The sequence below is a fragment of the Haliotis asinina genome, chromosome 1 (assembly GCF_037392515.1).
Source record: "Haliotis asinina isolate JCU_RB_2024 chromosome 1, JCU_Hal_asi_v2, whole genome shotgun sequence".
NCBI lineage: Eukaryota > Metazoa > Mollusca > Gastropoda > Lepetellida > Haliotidae > Haliotis > Haliotis asinina.
The window spans coordinates 51,338,474-51,356,423 of NC_090280.1; the positions used below are offsets into that span (position 1 = coordinate 51,338,474).

At 41.7% G+C, this 17,950-nt stretch overlaps 2 protein-coding genes across 3 annotated transcripts; one reads left to right on the forward strand and one right to left on the reverse strand.

The window, feature by feature from the left end:
* The first annotated feature begins 83 nt into the window (after positions 1–83).
* Positions 84–6,395, forward strand: LOC137280135 (transmembrane protein 199-like). The gene is made up of 6 exons (XM_067811863.1): positions 84–306; positions 1,949–2,025; positions 2,496–2,588; positions 3,000–3,033; positions 3,841–3,959; positions 4,363–6,395. The coding sequence occupies exons 1-6, from the start codon at positions 84–86 to the stop codon at positions 4,438–4,440; spliced, it is 624 nt and encodes a 207-aa protein (XP_067667964.1). The 3' UTR covers positions 4,441–6,395.
* A 1,822-nt stretch (positions 6,396–8,217) lies between these two features.
* LOC137293408 (uncharacterized) lies at positions 8,218–17,253 on the reverse strand. 2 transcript variants are annotated; one of them, XM_067823930.1, is made up of 5 exons: positions 16,886–17,253; positions 12,885–13,878; positions 12,362–12,421; positions 10,388–10,447; positions 8,218–9,317 (listed from the first exon to the last, which is right to left on the reverse strand). In XM_067823930.1, the coding sequence occupies exons 2-5, from the start codon at positions 13,873–13,875 to the stop codon at positions 8,635–8,637; spliced, it is 1,794 nt and encodes a 597-aa protein (XP_067680031.1). In that variant the 5' UTR covers positions 13,876–13,878; positions 16,886–17,253; the 3' UTR covers positions 8,218–8,634. The 2 variants fall into 2 exon arrangements, with proteins under 2 accessions (XP_067680031.1, XP_067680039.1); XM_067823938.1 differs by having other exon boundaries at positions 12,885–14,007; positions 16,886–17,167.
* Between the last annotated feature and the right edge of the window lie 697 nt (positions 17,254–17,950).

Consider the following 17,950-nt stretch of genomic DNA (forward strand, 5'->3'; position numbering starts at 1 on the left):
CACTTAGGGAAACTAGGCTTGTGCATGTTGACGCACTTCAAGGAAATTAGACTGTCACCAGTTCACATTTCTCCCCCCTTTATATGGACCCGTCCTTTCTGACGTCATTTCCCAAAATGGAGGGTATAGAGTCAGCGGAACTAGAAGTTCGGCTTACAAAATATTTACGCAAACGTATTTCTGACGTTTTAAGTCTTGACAAATCAAGTAAACATCTAAAATCGGAGCTAGAGAGTTTGGGTGATGAGACAAACCTAAGGATACCATTTCGTTTGGTCAAGAAGGTTTATGAAATCCTGAATGAAGGTGCGTGAAATGGGTTTTAAGAAATGGGAGATAACTCTCATATTTGTTTACTGCTCCCAGGATTTTTTTTGTAGGGCAACTAGTCAAGTTACCCGAACGACACAAGGGCCGAGAAGTACCTAGTCAAAAAGTCTGAGGTGAAAGTCAAGTGGACATGACAAAAAGTCGAAAGGGCCTTATTCCTAGTCGTATTGGCAGAACAGAAAAAAACGTTACATCATTTATTGACGCATAGAACATTGAAAAATAATATCATCATAACATTAATTAAATTGTAATGGCATGGTAATAGCCAAGCATGTAGCCAAGTTTTCATGTATTGGCAATACATATAGTTTATGATTTACTTAATCAACACAAGTTATCATAATTAACAAAAATAATTTATGCAAGTTCATTCCATTATTTTTTGTGTTATTTAAACTTATATTTCAGGTACCAATCACACAATACAATTACAAGAACAGAGAATGATAGGAAGGCCAAAATTTGTAAAACGTATTGATTTTATTTGACATTTTGGCAGCACACATAGTAATAATATAATAATCCCGGACTTTGTATATCAATGTTTGGAAGTCTTTGAATGTCATTTAGAAGTGAAAATACATAGGAATAAAGATTTTTATGGATATCAACTTCTTTATGTGAGAACACAACGTTTTGGAGTTAATGCTTACTCCTTCATCAGGTGATTGAGAAAGGGATACAGAGGTGTATTTATATGTACAGGTAAAACAATAACAAAGTAACAAGTGGAATGAGTTAACAAAAGCTGGAAGCCAGTATAAACAAGCACTGATAGGAAGCCAATAGTTATGATAACAATGATGGAAGCCAATGGTAATGCATTACAGTTGATTGGATATGTTTACATAACACAGATACGGGGTAAGGACGATGTACATGATTGGGGATAAGGATGGAAGCCAATGGTGATACATTACGCATGATTGGATGATGTTACATAACACACGATAGGGGATGAGCATGTTTACATGAGGGTTTTCAAGACAAGTTGGGAAGCACACACCATGTCCTGTTAGAGTTCCCAAACCCCCATCTCAATAATATGTATTAACTGATATATACTAGAATTATTAACAAAACCTAATGCAACAATTACTAGAGGACTCACAAAAATACCTGAAAGTCCCCAAATTAAGTCGAGTTGAATACTGTAGTACTTACTGTTACCTCTGATAGTGTTAATCTGAGGAAGAAAGAACATGGGGGTAACGGAAGGAACGCTTTCTGTATATCCTATCATATAACAATATCGAGTCCTGTTGATCTTCAGGTCTTCAGGACATGCCACCTATATTTTTTGTGACGTTTAATATGATGTTTTACTATGAGTATCAACCATTTTACTGTTTTACATATCTTAACATATAATGCATGAAAGAAACACATAAGATGTTAATCAATAGATGAGACAGGTTATGTTTTAATTAGATTTGGATAAAAACTTATAACAACAACAACAACAACAACAACAACAACAATAACAAACGTCCCATACATATTAGTCATGACACAATGTTTCATGCAGAAAATAAGGCTAGGAATTGTTTTATACCAAGACTATTTAGTTGATGTCGTCAGTTGTGTTGTAAATTACATACTTTCTTTACATTAGAGGGAGAAAAGATTTATCTTCACGAACTTATGCAAGGGAGTGAAGTGTGCCTTCCAACAGTCAAGTTGCCACCAAGGGTAAGTTAACTCATTTGTTGATAAGAATTCTGATGCATTGCCGACACAATAAATAGAAAGTCATAAGTAGTGTATGTGAAGTAAAGCAACTGTTTGGCATAATGTTTTACTGTAAGTGTTCAGAATAGATGTAGACTTGACTAAGCTCAAAAATAAAAGTACATGACTAAAATGTATAGAGATGCACAAGACAAGAATTTTGGCTTGCACTTTTGTTTCCATTCAGTGGTAAGTTGATCTTGATTATTATACGTGGTGTGTGATTAATGAGAACAAACCATCTCCGAGCAGATGACATGGTTTGGTGATACTTCCATGTTTGGTCAGGTGTTGCAATTAGTACCAAGGGCAAAACTGAGACAGTGTTTAATCAGAGTGTTCCTTAACTTGTACAAATTTACCTCCTAAAATATCTGTTCACCAGCCCCATGACTAACCAATCACTAATGGCTGTTGTCTTTTTCTTCCAGAATCCTGAACTCGAGGCGAGAATACAGAAACTGAAAGCTGAACAAGCCAACAGGGAGTACAGACACATGACCCGGAATATTGACAGGCAGAAAGTAGGACTTTTTTGTTATATCAGCACAGCCATAATGAATTATCCAATGCATTACATAGAGCATGATATGTATGTTGGATAATTGATTGATGGTAAAAGTAGACATTCTGTCAGATTACAGTTTTTAGATGATTGAAACTAGCAACAATATTATAGATTACTCAAACCTCATGCATTACTGGGATTTACCTCCCCTGTTTTAGTTCTCAAGAAGAATGTATTCCAGCTGAACATTTCTCTTAAGTTGAAGAAAATACTGAGACCTCACGTAAGGAAAGATGCTAGTTTTAAGGTAGATTGGCATTTTGAAATATGTGAGATTAAACATTACATGTAAAAACACTTCATTTTTTAAACTACGAGTGATATATTGTGTGTTACTATATTTCAATCTTTATGCATAAAATTTCAGGACGGTCAGCTGGACCTGAATGTTGGTCAAGAGGGTAAGTATTTGTTACGGTTGGGTATTGCCAAATTGTTATATTGCGATATATTGCGATATTTGTTCTTGTAGTGTGATATGTATTGCAATGTATTGTGAACATGTAAGTGTGACACATGGTTAAGCTAATGAAATTACGGTTTCCTTTCTTTTGAAACAATGGCACTGTCCACTGCCAGGACTCAGATTTGATTGAATAAGAGATCAGTTGAAAATGTTTTCAAATTCAAGACTTTGCTTTTAAGTTTGGAACTCCAGAAATCTGCCAACCAATATGGCATCTGCCATATTGGTGGGTTCCTTAACATGAGTGCCAGTACCAAGCTATTTTTTTTTATTTGTATGGTTTGAAATTCTTAAACTCATACAAATGGCATTTATATGACCAATAAACATTCTCAAAACTATTATGTGTAATAATACCGAGAATATTATTATATTTTATTATGTATAAAGAAACACAGATGTTACTTGTATTTCTGACTATGTCACAAAAATTACTGATCAAAGATTATCTGATGTGACCTCCTACTAGGTTTTGTTAGATGCAGTAGTGGAGTGTAATGAAAAGTACAGGGACTAAGTTTTCTTAGACTGGGGATTTCAAGTTCCTGCAAATATGATGGTGCTGTTTGTTGTATTGCCTGGAATGTGGATATTAGGATCTTGTATTGGCATCTGAGATGCACTGGCAACCAGTGCAAGGATTTCAGGGCCTAAGTTATTTACAGTCCATCACCATATAGCTTGAGTATTTCTTGATTGTGGCATTCAACAACAAACAGACAAATCTGTTGTGTTCTTGCAGTGAAAGCATTAAATCGCCATCTGGTGGCCGTCTTCAACTTCCTTGTGACAGTGGGAGGAGCCTTTGCTTTCGGCTACAAAGCTTCGGAGTACGCTCTTGGACCAAACTTCTTCCCCATGGTAGGAAAACAACCAGAAAACTAATAACTTAGTCCTATTTGGGGTAGTGGAGTAGCCTTTTAGGGTAACCCAAACTCCGACCACGCTAAAGACCCGAGTTCTATTTCCTCATCTGGTTACAATGTGTGAAGCCCTATTCAATATAACCCACCGTGATATTGCTGGAATATTGCTAAAAGTAGTATAAAAACATTCTCATTCACTCATATTTGAACATTCTAAACAGTTAAAGGGTGTTTCCAATACCTATTGCAGCTCCCCTTTAAGTGAACCGACTCAGCTGTTAAGAGCTAAATACAATGAAACATCCAAACCATCAAACAGTCAAGTGGGAAGCAGTCTTGATCTTTATTTTGTTGGTAACCATCATTATTGTTAAGGAGAATTTTTTTCTTTGTTTCAGCAAATGATGACTGGGCTAATACTTGGGACAGTTGTGTTTTTTGCTGACCTCTATTTCCTGGTGAAATATTCAGATTGACGGACCATTCATGAAGTGACAACATCTCCTGTGTATGTGTATATATATACTCTCTGAATATTTACATGAGACAATGGTATTAACAGATGTCCTTATACTTTATGTGAGGAAGCCAAGTGTGTGCATGGTATGCATTCACATTATTGTTATCGTGTCACTCACTCTGCCATACAAAATCTCGGAACAAATTTTCAGAAAAGACCACAGCTTCTATGGTTAGTTTGGTCGTGGTGGGGATTCTGGGTTCTATGCTGGTTAGCAGAGACTTCCAGGTGGATCATGTGATCAGTCTTGATGATCCAGTTAATGTACTTGTACCCATCACAATATCGATCATTGGATTGCCTGGTCCAAATTCCATTATTTACTAACCATCACATTGATGAGTGCAGGAGATACAACAAAGATGCGGTGCTATCATTTAGTGCTGGACCAGATGATCTGATGATCGACTTATTGAGCATTGATCTACACAACGTGATTACGATGATGTGTCAAGAAAGTCAGAAAGTCTGATCATCTGATCCTATTTGTTGCCTCTTATGACAAGCATGCGTTCCTGAAGACCAGTTGTAACGCGGATCTTCATGGATCCTTGTTTACATACATTTGTTACAGTGTTCATGACAGTGATAAATTTGACCGCATGGCAGATCCTCTTCAAATATTTCCTACTTCCTCATTGATGGGTCGCAGTTCAGGTTTTTGTTGTCATTCATTATGATATCCTGTACATGAGGAAGTGAGGAGTTTACAGTTACACTGTCGCTTCCTCAGCTGATCACATTTTGAATGGCAAAAGTAGTTGTCATAGTTGTGAAATAAAGTGCAAATACTGTACATTATGTTTATTTGGGGGTGAATGCTGAGTTTAATGTATGTTTATTCATGGTCAATAAACATTATATTTTCAGTCATTATTTCATGTGCATTTGAACAATGTGCATTAGTCTAGTGGTGAAAGCGCTTGCTCTCATCAAGCCTTAAGCCCGGGTTTCATTCCCAGTTTGGGTACAGTGTGGAGCCCCTTGTTGTGATGCAGGAATACTGCTGAAAGTTTAGCAAAACCATACTTACCACATGTAACAAGCATGATGATACAGGAATCTATATTCAAGATAATTTGCTTGTGGAGTGTTAGCGAACAAGCCATGTGCCAAACCCTTTGAAACTTGAATGGTGATACAGCTCAAGTATTTACAGTTGTAACGATTACTTACAGCAAGCCTGTGTCAGAAATATGTCAGTTTCATATAATTCACAAACAATATATTGATGAAAGGTCTGCCTTCCAACAGTGCATGAAATAAGCCCAAAGAGAAGCCAGATATCAGGGCTGGTAAGTTCAAAATGTTACCAGAATGAGAAAGACACAGCCAGGTGTGCCAGAAATGATGGAGACAAAATGAAACAAATAGTAATGTGTGTCTACTGTGTCAGTATTTTGAAAATAGTTTTATGAAACAACTTTTTTTAATTTTAGGACATAAATACTCACATAAGACTTAAAAACCTCACAGAGCTGGCTTGATGCTTTGATTATGATCGGCGTTTCCCGAAGTAATTTATGTTTGATAGTTTTCGAGTTGGATTGAAATTCACCTGTACATTTTTGTGCCAAAGGGACTGTAGATTCATTGAAAAGACATTCATGATCCATTGGCTTTCTCCAATCATTTCTTAGGTGATGGGGAATTGAGTTAAAACTCGATTTGATTCTTGATTCACCGGTTTGAGTTGTACCTATTACCTAAATAGTTGTGAATGGTTGTGGTGGATACATGCATATACACACATATTTCATGAGAGCAGTGAGTACTTGTTGAATGATTGATTGTGATTGGACATATATATTTATGCCGTGACTGTGCAACATAAGAATTGTTATACTGATTACTGATTCTTGTATGTGTAAATGGAATGTAGGCTTATAAGAATAAAAAAGAAAGATGACACTGCTTGTTTGTTTGTTTGGCACTCTTACAGTCACTGTAAGTTAGGCACTGGGCACACCGTGGCTCAAGATATCGTGTTGAAAGGGAGTGAAGTGTTTATCGAGGCATCTTGCCAGATCCAGACTGATGGGGGACAGACGAAAATATGGCGGTCAGTCTTTTCCTCCATGGGCATTAGAGATCAGATTAGGCCCCAGGCATCTGGCGTTTGTGGGCAGTATGTATACTTGCAACTCGGCAGTGTGACCTACAGCACATGTTTTCAGTCACTAGGTGGAGACCTTGTGGTGTACACTTCAGAATGGACGAGTGGAAAGCTGGTTGTTGTGACTGTTTCATGTTTTTGTCCTCTTTTCTGTGTCATTAAGGTCTGGACCAAACTCCTGTGTTTCTGTGTTTCTGTGACATGTTTCATCATCGTTTTCACAGACTCAGTATGCAGCAACAATCTAACTCAGATGAGTCTGAATTTGAAAATCTGTGGCTGACACCATGAACTTCAATCTTCTTCTCTCAAACGCCTCTCTCATCAATGGGGGCTAGTGGGTCATCGCTGAATCGTCTGCGTGTGAACACAGCTACAGGCAAAGACAAGGATGACGCGCATGGCAAGATGGCCAAAATCGTTGTGTTACGTTGTGTCGATTGAGTTAAATGATCTTGGGTGGGTTCATATCCAAGACGTAGCAATTCTCTGCATACCGCCACTCGTGACCTTCAACAAAGTGGTAACCAGATATACCAGACATTACTGACGCCAGTATACCAGTCTTCAACCCAGTAAGTATAGCACATCGTGGGCTGACAGATTTGCATGTCCATGGGGTCGGTAAATATCCCAGGAGATGGAACAGACCCAGTTATTTTAAGTACAAGTGTACACTGAAACGAAATGAACAAATCGAAGACATTTTTCTAAAATTGGGTTCTCAATCTTCACTCCAAAAATATTCTTCCAAATCACCATGAACGTTTTTGTTCAGCATAAACGACTCACTTATCGCTTTGATCCTATCCCGGAGGTGTTGCCATGTTGGCTTGCTATTCGTATGTTATTAATCTGGCGTATACCACTAAACATCCTTGATAAACACTTGTGTCTACACACTGAGAAAACACGAACGCAGTTTAATGATTCCCACGACCAAACATGCAAGTAAAATGTTGACCTGTAATTCTTGGGGCACGAGAGTCGCTGAATCCTGTAAGCGTGTTTTCAAATCCCGTCTCCTTCCGACCTAGTATCTACATTCGTCAGCACCATACTCGTGTTCTCAGGTTTCAGAAAACGTCTTGACAGGGTTTCCTCCCACCTTAACCAGAGCGGCGTTAGATCCAGCTCACTGGCTGTGTGTAATACTCATTGGTGGCCTGACCCGTGAAGGTCCCGGGGTAGAATAAACCTTCAGCATCCCATGCTTGCCATAAAAGGCGACTATGCTTGTCGTAAGAGGCGACTAACGGTGTCGGGTGGTCTGGCTCGCCGACTTGGTTCACACATGTCATCGGTTCCCATTTGCGCAGATCGATGCTCATGCTGTTGATCGATGGATTGTCTGGTCCAGACTTGATTAGTTACAGACCGCTGCCATATGGCAGGATTACTGGTGAGTGCGACGTAAACCTAAACTCACTCTCACTCACTCTCACTCACTGGCGGCCTAGCAAAGGTATGAATCACCTGAACGAAGTAACAGAAACCATACTTCTCTACCCTGGACTCGTTCGCAGCTTCAACAGCTGGAAGGACCGAAAGGTCACTCCAAGTCCTTTTCACAAGGGTGCGATATTCTTGAAAAGGGTTAGTCGTCAAACAACCACGGTCATTAACATAACGTTTTATTATTAATTTAGACAAATTCTATAAACAATGGAGACAATCGGTCACTAATTTAGTCACCAAGGCGACCCTGCCTCGTAATGGAGTCGTTCCATTAACTTCAAGCCTACAACGTGGTTTCGTCCATTGTCTCTGTCGCTGCCACAGGATGAGACGTACGAGTGCGTACCATTGTTTGCCCCATATCCACGGGGTAAGTTGTGTCCTTTAAGAATTACCGGACGCAGAATTTACTGTTAAAGCTGACTGCTTCTCACACATCTGTCAATCACCTTGATCTCATCATGTGCGGTAATACTTTTCGTACATGTTTAAAACATATCTGCTAAATACTCTGGAAATACTACACGTTTAAAATAACAACGCAAGCCTGATAATTCGATGAGATGTCGCCATATTTTAAACTGCAGACATCATATTCATTTCCGGAAACAAGGAAGTATTCAGAGTATCGCTCAGTGCATGTGAAATCTGTACATTGTTCCCAGAAACAATTTCTGAATTGATGATTGTCCATTCTGGTCGACCAAGGTACAATAATGTCCACAGTGCTTGATCAAACACCACGTTTGATACACTACTTAACAACTTCCCACCGCCGACATCAACGATGTCGATTTGTCGCGTATCTCCGTCAAATAAAAACCCAAGGTGAAGGTCACATGACTCGCTAGCTTGATTCTGACCAATGGCGGAACAGAACACATCTTTCCCATCATACATTACAAAAAGACACATGCGATTCGCGTGATTCTTGTGCTGACTGCACGTGCGGAGTTCAAGGTTCAGTTCCGCAGTTTGACTCCAAGCGACGTCCATTGGCTTCCTCACGAAACTGATCTGGAATATATTCTTTCTGTCGGGTATCGCCTGCTTTAGTTTAAATGTTACTTTCATCTGGAACATCACCCGATGAACTTCTTGTAGATTGAGACTGGGGGTCAAGAGGACATGTCTCTGTGCTTGGATTCGACAGCCCGTGTTTGACATTTTGTTTGACGGTCTGACGTTCGATACAGTAGAGTCGGACGTGGGGATGAGGTCGTCACTAGCCGTGCTGAAGTCATATTCCATGTGCGGACCTGCAAGAATAAAGATTATATTCCATATGTGGACCTGCAAGTATAAGGTCATGTTCCATATGTGGACCTGCAAGTATGAGGTCATATTCCATAGGGGTGCAAGTATAAGGTCATATTCCATATGTGGACCATCAGACAGAAAGGTCATATTCCATCTAGGGCAGGATCCAATGGATATCGCTTTGGATACGTCGTGGAGAACCAAGTATTGGCACAAATAAATCGAGGCAATGGTATATAAGCCAGTAACAAAGCAAATCTATAGAAAGGAATCGTCCATGAACTGAGACCAAGACACCTTCCCCCTCAGCTTGGCCTATTAACACCTAACGTGGTCTGCAGATACCCAGCGTTTCCACCACGTGTTTCCACTGAGCTTGCCCTTCACCTACATAGCGCGTCCTTTCCCTCTTGCGAGTACCCAACGTTTCCCCCAGGGTTCCTTCTACCCAGCCATCGTGTCATGTAATGTCCACCTTGTCCATCCACCTTGTCGTCTGTGTGACCTTCTGGTTTTGGTGGTCGCTTTCAAATATTGAAATAACACGACACGAGACGGACTGTCCACACTCCATGTAGGAGGTCGAACCCCGACTTGTTCGCGACGAGCGAACACTTTAGCCACGAACCTACCCATGCACCTTGGATGTTATATGATGATCGGATCAGCCCTATATAATCTCATCCAACCATGCCACCCTTTTGACCCTAGCCTGATTAGTTCTCGATAATCTCCTTGGCTTCCCATTATCATATTATCGTACGTTAATCCCGTCTTAGTGTGACCAGTATCCTGTACGCAATCCCAGCGTCACGACGGATGACCAACGAACATACTCCCCACTGGCTGTGGTGCTGGAGTGAGTATCTCCTTTGTAGATGAAACATTCAGCACAGTCATTATGGCCCATCGTGTTATTTACTGACCGTTATCTCCGTTTCGCTTCTCTTGTGGTAGCAAGCTATGTGTGTTACAAGCAGTGTAGACGTTCCAACACATTTCATACATTGCAAGCTTTTATCCAGCCTCAGTAGGGCCCTGGATTTGATTTATTCTAGGACATACTTACAAATAATCTGCTTGACGTCTTTATCCTTCTGTAGAACCACCACTTGGTCCCACTGAGAACCTGTATAACACACAAGTATATAGGCAGTCTAGGCTGAGTCAAGTCAACTTACAACAATATCATTTTGTAGGAGAAAACTAAACATGTCTAGCGAAATATATGAGTGACTGAAACTTAAGGAAAGTTAAATCCTAAGGCAGCATATTATAGCGTTCATAAGCCGGTTCTTTTTGAGACAACATGCCAGTAATGTATCTAAGCCAGTGCTTTCTTGGCCACCAGCAATGTATGTATAAGTCAAGACGCTCTAAGACACCGTATTAGTCAAGTATTTACGTTTTCAAAGAGTGAAGTGCTCAGTGAAGTCAACATTTCAGATAAAAGTGGTACGCATCCGCGGAGCATACCATGTTTGTGCCAGGCGTCTTAACATTTTCACGTTTACCCGTAAGATGAAAGGACGTCGATCTGACGATGTAGTTCCCAGTCAGTAAACCATCAACAATCCCAGCCTGGATCATCAAAACAACAACGAGGTAGTCTTCCACGCACTTGTCTATCGTCGTTCCCACCCTAGGTGATAACAATCAAACCCGGAGAGAAAATACCCTGGTCGCTAAGTAGGCTGTTCTCCAAACATGTACACGATCAGATCTCCGTTTTGTCGGAAGTACGTATTTCCGAAACTTTTACGCCAACTGTCAAGAATCCTATCTCGTTTGAGACCTGTGAAGGTCCGGGATAGAATAGACCCTCAGCAACCCATGCTTGACATAAAAGGCGACTATGCTTGTCGTAGGGGGCGACTAACGGGATCGGGTGGTCAGGTGTGCTGACTTGATTGACATATGTTATCGGTTCCCAATTGCGCAGATCGATGCTCATGTTGCTGGTCACTGGATTGTCTGGATAGACTCGATTAGTTACAGACTGCTGCCATATAGCTGGAATATTGCTGAGTGCGGCGTAAAACTATACTCACTCACTTTGAAACCATCCCTTGACCCATTCTCTTCCCACAGAGGTTACTTGTCATATCTTCCTACGAACCTCTTTTCTAATACGACTCTTTCATGGTACGAGTGTTCAAGATCCGTGATTGGTTGCCATCTCATTTAGATGTGTTATCAGCGACATTCTTTCGTAAGTAATCATTTGTAAGGCTTCGGTAATTTCCTTATGCATCAGGAAAAATAGAACCTCTACCCCAACACGAGGCGCAAATGTTTCTTCCCGACGGAGCAGATCCATGAAATGGGGATTCAATGGCGTCTACATCGACCTCGTTGACAACAGACAGGCTAGCTATTAAACTTGTATGTCACATCAACACAAGTCGCCAACTTGCTTAGGTTAGTCAAGCTGGATGTACGTCGATGTATCACGCATTCTGATTGGATATAAAGAAGGGAGATACTTCGAGTTGCGATTATTTGCCGCTAGGGGATTTTATGAGAATCAGTATTAGAACCGAGGTTCATAGGAAGATATGACAAGTAACCTTTGTGGCAAGAGAATGCTCTTGACCAGAACGGTCCGCTGAAGCGACTGATGTACACAGGGCGGTCAGATTGTCTGATGCGGTTGCACGTAAGTGCCGATGTCTCGGGTCGCTGTTCATGTTGTCACTCACTCACTCACTCACTCACTCACTCACTCACTCACTCACTCACTCACTTGTGTTTACATATGTTAAAGTAGTCATTGGTAATATATTGAAGGGTGTTGTTGAATTTCACACTACACCCTATATTCCAGCCACACGAGGCCGGCTTGTAATAGTCGAATCTTGGCCTGGCCGTCCAGTGATTAACATCATGAGTATCAATCAACGCAATTGCTCTATGATAACTGATTACCCAAAACATCAAACCTTTCACCAGCCCCGTTAATCGCCTAGGACTAGTTCTAGATCTAAGGTTTCCACAAAAAAAAATAACATAGTACCACGTGAGTGACAGGTGTATGAAATACCTGTGTGACACTCCTCCTGTGAGCCACGAGCGGACAGCACATGCACCTTGACTTCAGCAGCTAAAATGGAGAACGTCTCGTCATTAAAAAATGTAAAAAAACGCATGATAATTTTACTACGGGCTGGACAAAACTAAACCCCACGTTGTTTAGTAGACATGCTGTAAGACATTCTTAGCAGCCTTTCCCTACCGCCCCTCTCCTCATCGAATGTGGAGGAGCGACACTGAGACGGCCTTTACTGTGACGAAACACTAAATGAAGCTGCTCGTTTCCATTCCGAGGCCAATTATACTAATTGCATTGATATTAAAGAACAGACAAATGTTCAGATTAATATAACCCGGGTATGACAACTTGTATTTGTGTCATTCGCAAAAATATTATTCTGTTATGAATTACATCATGTTTGTTTTACGCTTTAGCAAGAATATCTCATTATAGGTGTTATGCTGTCGAGCAAAACACAGGACAGCAGGTTTATTGGCCGGGTTCTCTTGAAACTTGCAATTGCTAATATTACCTTTTCGAGTCTCTAAAGGTTCCAGGCTGATAGAGTTGCAGTGGCTCTCCTCGTCCAACCCTGCCGGTCTCTCCGTGGGGGTAAAGGTGACAGTCCTGATCACTCCAGCTCCGGCCATAACAGCAGAGGCCAAATTCTGGACATTGGACGGTACAAAACTGACGGCCCGTCTGACAAACTCAACGTCTTGTGGCTTTGCACCAAAAGCCGACCGTAAGGATTTTTGCGGACCCTTAGAAGCATCCAGTAACTTAGCCTGTGTGACCTCGTGTGATTCGATTGCCCTTGTGATAGCCTTGACCTCCCTCTCGACCTTTGACTCCACTTGGGACAGAAGCATTCCTCTCCGTTGTTGCAGTTTTTCTACAAGGTCATCGAACACAAGGTTAATTTCATCCACGGCCGCCGTCCTGGACAGAATAATATTGTCTCTAATACTGGAGAGTTCCTTAACCCTGTTACCTAGCTCAGTTACCTTTCCAGAAATAATGCTACCACCATTTTGACCTTGTTCTGAACGACCTTGACGAATGGTACTCTTTCTCATCATCTGCTCCGATCTAGCCTGCTCAAACGTGACAGTGGCGTGTCCTTTGGTGGCACGGTTTGCCAAGTGAGCATAAAGACACCCCGTGCACAGAAAGGCGACGCACGTGTCACATTTAGCGGAAGCAGGGGTTGGTTCGACACAGCGAGAGCAAGATGGGACAGGGTTGCTAAGTGACGTCTTCAGATGCTCAAGGAATCGCAGGATCAGCATCTCTTTCGGGAGGGATGTGATACTTCCGGACAGGTCACAGTCCTGGCGGCACAAAGGACACGTGATGTGGGGCATGTCTCGGCTGTACGTCTTCAGGCATGGCTGGCACAACGTCTGTGAGCAGCACGGCAGGCGACGTGGAATACGGACACTGTCGTCGTAATGATCGAGACATATAGGGCACTCAAGGAGTGCTTCTTTCAGACTTGCTAGGATGTTGGCAACAGCCATTGTCTATAAGGAGAAGAAGACATGGGTGTAGCATGAAACGTTCGCTGCCAGTTGGTAGCCATACTGGTCTCAAAGTTTTGTTTCGTACAACTTTTGTTTGCTATGGGCCTCGTTCACAAAGCGATGACGTTGCTGAAAGCAAACCAAGCTCTATGGATACTGCAATGAATGCGTCGTTTCGGTGTAAATCATTGTAATAAAGAAGTTGACTAAACCATAAAGTGCTTTTCTTTCATCTAAAATGTCTCTCAAAGAACGACATTGCTGCATAATGTGTGTTACCATTGTCTTAGGGTTGTTTTCGTTTGGGAAGATTTCAAAGATATTATCGTATTTTATGAAACGGGTTGTCAAAGTGTGTTGTTATTCCCTTTGCACATCTGCATAATTTGCCAACGGGCCGATCCTTAGTGTCTACTGTGACTTTAAGAAACACGCCCCAAACATGTATCAACTAAAGATGATGCATCTGTTATCCAATGGGGTTATGGACCGCCAAGGATCTGAGGTACCGCATTTCGATATGCAGAGTTGCGGCCCTTCGTTTTCTACAATCCAAAGATCGTTTAAGGTCGTTCGATTTAGGAAGCTCAGTTTCTAAACGTGCAACCCTCCCCAGCGGAATCCCGTGTGACCAGAACGGACTGAATGTGCATCTGATGACTTTTTAGCGTCAGTAGAGCTTGGATGGATGACCACGTTAATAGAGAGCTACTCTCCTCAGTGCGTCATCTCATTCAGACAGCACGGGTCACTGCATACATTCTTCACCTGTCGTGTCAGTAGGCATAGAAGGGTACACAATTCCTTCCAAACATTTACCTGAATCAATGACATTTGTATAATTCATATCTTGGACAAACTGTTTAGTCACCTACAAAGAAACGTTTATGTAGTGCACGCCATAAGATTCCATATTTCTTTATAAGCGTCAAACTGAATCTGGATCATTTTTCAAATACGCATCATCTCCAAACTGGTTACATACCCACAGTTTATGTATTGAATCCTTCAGGATGTCAGCGTTGTTCCGTGCACGGTATACCGAGTGATTGAGTTTAGTTTTACGCCGCTTTTACCAATATCTCAGCAATATCACGGCGGTGGACCCCAGAATTAGGCTTCACACATTACAACCACGTCGCGTATCGAACCCAGGTCTTTGGCGTGACGAGCGAACGCCTTAACCACTAGGCTATCCCAGCGCGCGGCATACAGACTTAAAGGAAAACTTCCTCGTGTTAACCATACTGAATGGAGGGTCGTGGCGTAACCCCGATGACTTTTGAAACCACAACAGGAACATATGCATCATTTAGGACATGAGGTGTTTAGCTTCCCGTAGCCGTTCACCCACGTAGTTGTTAACATATGTAACGCTTTAACGCAAAAGCAAGACATACTTGTTTTATGTTCGTATGGTTTACGTAAAAAAGAACATGGCGGCGCCCTGTAAACAGTTGTGTGTGGACCAAACAATCCAGTGATATTAAGAGCACCGATCCACGCCAAGGTGACCAAGTCTGACCACGCGATCTAATCCGAATTGATACCGTTCTTCACGGACTATTTATTCCGGGAAGTTGGCGGCGTGGTAGCCTAGTGGTTAAAGCGTTCGCTCGTCATGCCGGAGACTCGGGTTTGATTCCCCAAATGAGTACAATGTGTGAAGCTCATTTCTGGTGTCCCTTGCCTTTATGTCGCTGGAATATGGCTAAAATCTGTGCAAAACCTGCCATTCGCTCATCTGGGGAGCCGAGTGGTTGACGGGCATACCCAAACACCTGGCACCTCTCATGTATCACATGACGTCCAGTGGTTGAAGCAGTAGCGCTCCCCGCCTAGGGTTCTAGTTCGATTCTACATGCGGTTTCAAGCCATACGTGTCATATGGTGTTAGGGTGCTACAAAACCTAAGATCAAAATTAAACCACCGTGATAACAATTCTTTGTCACGCCGTTGCCGTGGTGTTAGATTGAAATACAGTTACCCTAATACACACTGGACTTGATTTGGACTCCTCTTCGGTGTATTCCCTTCGATCTCGGAGACGTCGTGGGGTTTAATAGAAGGGTCAAATATGCAAGAACTGTGCTATGTCCGTCTTTCCACCCATAAAAGGCTTTCTCGTCGTTACATAACGCAAATATTACCCGTAAGTCTAAACCCCGTTTCACAAAGCTATCGCCTGTCTTAACTCTAAGTGACAGTATTGGAGGTGCGATTGTCGTAACGCTACAGCAACTCTGTGAAACAGGACCCAGCAACATGTAATGACAACGCAATCGCTAAACCAGTCTCTACAAAACCACTTATAGGTTGTCTGTAGTTACTCAACACGTGGGGAGATTTGCACACAGGCGTATGTCGCAACAAGAGGGTATTGATTGATTGTGGGTCACCTCTACAGCGCTCTAACGGGGTAGGTATTGGGGTAGAGGGGAGTAGTGATGGTACATGGTTCCGGTCCAATGATACACAGCGTTAATGAATTGAGTTCTGTCGTAAACAACGGAGCGGGAGTCGATGTGGACAAAGCAAGGCTCATGATGAGAGCAATTTTTGAATTCGAACCCATAACCCAAAGGGGCAACGCTGCATAGACTATATCGCCTCAGACTTGTGGGTGAAGCATACCCTAAATAGAATAGAAAGCATGGCCTCTGTGGAGACTAAAGGTTCACCATAAACTAAATAACATACCTTTTTAGCAGGTGATATGAGTATTAGCTTAATAATATTCTTTCAACTTCTTTGCGATCCGTTTTAAAGGCTGGGGATTACAATATGAAAATGAAGGTGTTTGTCCACAAATCTGTCTATATTGATCGGTTTTAAACTGAGTGATACACAGAAAGTGCATGTTATACACACAAACTGAATTGTATACACATAAATTGAACGGTATACACGAGCACTGAATGCCCTACAAGGGCGAAATGCCATATATGCATACACGGTATATAATACACAAAGATTATACAACTGAGCAAATAAGTATATACTCACGAGAATTTAGAAGGTGACGGTTGGTTGCCTCAGAAAAATGTCACCTGGCCAGGTAGTATATAATGTTAAATATTACACAATTTGCAGATAGGTTTTGTACTTAACATGATGTGATGTCAAGAGTCCTCCCCGGTATAATACATCAACGTCTTCAAGCCCAGATTACGCGACTCGACGCGTCCCATGCTGTGGGCATGTTATGTCGCCGAATCCCGGATAATACTGCACATATGACGAAGTTGTATATGAGGACTCCTTCCTCAACACGATAGTCTCGCTGATAACGAGATCTAGAAACGAGCAGGAAACGAGATACTTCGAGCGTGACTTAATGTTTACAATGTTGTTTGTCATGATATGACCTGTACCCTTTGACCTCTGACACCGGCTGTCAACGCCAAGTCGGGTGGGGGACTTACTTTTGAAATAAATTACCTTCGTGCATATAAATATAGGTTTTAGCTGATAACATCTACTTTGGTCAGACCGACCTTCCGGGTGGTTGTGTAGTGGTGATATGAAGCAGTAGGCGGAACACATACCGTATGAAACTGTTTCGGTTTCACGGTTAGGCAAAACGGTGTTGCCGCCTCGGGCAAGTCCGGCCATTTCCGTGATTTGCGGTGCACGGTGGTCGCTGAGGTTTCTGGCGAGCTCTCACTGACCCAGGTGTGACCCACGCTACTACTTCGGTTGACCAGAGTTAGCTCGATTTACAGTGTACCTCCTTGGCCTAAGCTGCCATATCTTAACCCTTGGGGTGCGATACTTTGATTAGCTGCCTCAACGTGACGTCACGAGTAAAGAAAAATATTTTCATTTTTAAATAAATAAAAGCATTTTACCATTTTAATGATCCAGGCAATGACTGCATATGTACAAACTGGTATGGTCAGTGATATTTAATTTATTTCAGTTGTTATAATGAATAGCTCATAATTACTGAGAGTATGATGATGATTATGTATCTGTGAAATGCTAAATGCGTAGGGGCGTAGTCGTGTCATTGTCTAAACAATAGGTACAATCTTCTCAGACGAAACATCCATATAAGAGCCTGTTCAT

Coding starts and splice junctions, on each gene's coding strand:
- LOC137280135 (XM_067811863.1), top strand. CDS start 84: ATGGACCCGTCCTTTCTGACGTCATTTCCCAAAATGGAGGGTATAGAG. Junction 307..1,948: donor TTATGAAATCCTGAATGAAG/GTGCGTGAAATG, acceptor TCTTTACATTAG/AGGGAGAAAAGATTTATCTT. Junction 2,026..2,495: donor CAGTCAAGTTGCCACCAAGG/GTAAGTTAACTC, acceptor TTTTTCTTCCAG/AATCCTGAACTCGAGGCGAG.
- LOC137293408 (XM_067823930.1), bottom strand. CDS start 13,875: ATGGCTGTTGCCAACATCCTAGCAAGTCTGAAAGAAGCACTCCTTGAG. Junction 12,422..12,884: donor ACCTTTAGAGACTCGAAAAG/GTAATATTAGCA, acceptor TCTCCATTTTAG/CTGCTGAAGTCAAGGTGCAT. Junction 9,318..10,387: donor AGACGTCAAGCAGATTATTT/GTAAGTATGTCC, acceptor TTATTCTTGCAG/GTCCGCACATGGAATATGAC.